The sequence below is a fragment of the Brassica oleracea genome, unplaced genomic scaffold (assembly GCF_000695525.1).
Source record: "Brassica oleracea var. oleracea cultivar TO1000 unplaced genomic scaffold, BOL UnpScaffold01587, whole genome shotgun sequence".
NCBI classification, from domain to species: Eukaryota; Viridiplantae; Streptophyta; class Magnoliopsida; order Brassicales; family Brassicaceae; genus Brassica; species Brassica oleracea.
The window spans coordinates 1-2,693 of NW_013618121.1; the positions used below are offsets into that span (position 1 = coordinate 1).

At 38.2% G+C, this 2,693-nt stretch overlaps 1 protein-coding gene across 1 annotated transcript; it reads right to left on the reverse strand.

The window, feature by feature from the left end:
- Positions 1-20: 20 nt before the first annotated feature.
- Positions 21-762, reverse strand: LOC106321413 (the record flags this gene model as incomplete). The annotated part of the gene is made up of 2 exons (XM_013759686.1): positions 722-762; positions 21-536 (listed from the first exon to the last, which is right to left on the reverse strand). A coding segment is annotated over exon 2 (513 nt), but the record flags the coding sequence as incomplete, so codon positions are not given.
- Positions 763-2,693: the final 1,931 nt, after the last annotated feature.

Consider the following 2,693-nt stretch of genomic DNA (forward strand, 5'->3'; position numbering starts at 1 on the left):
CGTGTGGCATATCTCAGTACTGGGCTCCGGATAAGTGACTCCTTTGCTTGAGAACATCTATAAACCCCTGTGCCAATCGTTTCCCAGAAGTTCAACAGCTCTGAAGTCCAATAAAGACCAGATGTCCTCTCCCCTGCACTCAATCCAAATAGTCCACATAGGTCTGTGAAAGATACCTCATAGTATACTTTCTGTACTACGAATGCCAGAAAACCTTCCTGATGGCTATCATCGGGACGGGTGACGTATGCGGATGCTATGAACTGGCGTACCAACTCCGGATAAGTGGGTTCGTTGAGGTTGCATAGTTGGCCTAGACCCATGTTCTGGAACAGTCCTTCAATGTCTGCCTGGATTCCCAATATTGTCATCGTCTCAGGACATGCTAGTTGTGTAGCCGGAACGGCTACCTTCTTCATGTTGTTGTAGTGGGTGGTATCAGACTTATCCCACTTCTTTGGCCTTTGCTTCTCCAGCTGAGACGAACCCTCTTCTTGTGTGTTCTTCTTTGCTGACATTTTCGTGCGCTTCATTCTCTACCAAATAGAATCAATAATCAATTAAGAACTCGTTGATCAAAAACAATTGTGTTCTATTTCATGTTTAAACATCTGTTTCATGCATATTTGATCAAAGAATCAACACGGAAATAAGAAATTCACAAAACCCAAAAAATTGCTCAAGAACACGATTTCAGAATGTGGAGATTCGCGGAGTATACCTGTCTTAGGGTGAAGACGAGTGTAGGAATCAGGTAGAGCTCGAAAAATCAAGTGGAATGGAGCCCAAAATTGTTCAAATCGGATGGGATTATAGAGAGAAAAAAGGGGGGCGAATTATAGGGGAAATCGGAGGGGATGAGAGTTCTAGAAACGCATCGATCGATGCGTTTTTAAAAAAACATACAAGATTTTCCGAGTACATTCCGAGGAACAATTGAGATTCTCGATCGATCGATGGGATACTCTCATCGATCGATCACAATCTTACGGCCCGGTCCATCTTTGTAATCGATCGATTTGTTTTTGTTCAGAAACGCATCGATCGATGCGTTTTTAACAAAACATACAAGATTTTCCGAGGACATTCCGAGGAATAATTGAGAAACACATCGATCGACCGATGGGATACTCTCATCGATCGATCACAATCTTACGGCCCGGTCCATCTTTGTAATCGATCGATTTGTTTTTGTTCAGAAACGCATCGATCGATGCGTTTTTAAAAAAACATACAAGATTTTCCGAGGACATTCCGAGGAAAAATTGAGATTCTCGATCGATCGATGGGATACTCTCATCGATCGATCACAATCTTACGGCCCGGTCCATCTTTGTAATCGATCGATTTGTTTTTGTTCAGAAACGCATCGATCGATGCGTTTTTAAAAAAACATACAAGATTTTCCGAGGACATTCCGAGGAAAAATTGAGATTCTCGATCGATCGATGGGATACTCTCATCGATCGATCACAATCTTACGGCCCGGTCCATCTTTGTAATCGATCGATTTGTTTTTGTTCAAAAACGCATCGATCGATGCGTTTATTTAAAAAAAAATTACGTTTTGAAACCCCAAACACTAGTTCCTCGGAATTTCCTCGGAATATTCCGAGGATATTCCGAGGAAGAAGAGGGTTTCCTCAGAGTTCCCTCGGAATAATCCGAGGAAATAGGGTTTTTAAACTGAAAACAACATTTTGCCGTTTGAATAACACCTATATAACCCTTATTAAGTGTCTTACGTTCATTATGAAGACAAAAATTTGTTCCTTACCGTATAATTAACACTTTTCCGATTGTATGAACGAAATCTCGCAACATAAGACAAACACTTATACCTTTTAATGAACGGTAAAGGGAATACTTTCAATTAGTTTTGAAATTTTTTATTTCATGGTTTATGCTCATCTATACAAAGAATCCTCAATGGTATGCATTACAATTGTATAAGAAATGAAATACGGCAAAAAAAATTGATGTTTTGAAACCCCAAACACTAGTTCCTCGGAATTTCCTCGGAATATTCCGAGGAAATTCCGACGGATACTAAAATATCCGTCGGAATTCCGTCAGAATATTCCGAGGAAATACCGAGGAACTAGTGTTTGGGGTTTCAAAACATCAATTTTTTTTGCCGTATTTCATTTCTTATACAATTGTAATGCATACCATTGAGGATTCTTTGTATAGATGAGCATAAACCATGAAATAAAAAATTTCAAAACTAATTGAAAGTATTCCCTTTACCGTTCATTAAAAGGTATAAGTGTTTCTCTTATGTTGTGGGATTTCGTTCATACAATCAGAAAAGTGTTAATTATACGGTAAGGAACAAATTTTTGACTTCATAATGAACGTAAGACACTTAATAAGGGTTATATAGGTGTTATTCAAACCGCAAAACGTTGTTTTCGGTTTAAAAACCCTATTTCCTCGGAATATCCTCGGAATATTCCAAGAAAATTCCGAGGAACTAGTGTTTGGGGTTTCAAAACATCAATTTTTTTTGCCGTATTTCATTTCTTATACAATTGTAATGCATACCATTGAGGATTCTTTGTATACATGAGCATAAACCATGAAATAACAAATTTCAAAACGAATTGAAAGTATTCCCTTTACCGTTCATTAAAAGGTATAAGTGTTTCTCTTATGTTGTGGGATTTCGTTCATACAATCAGAAAAGTGTT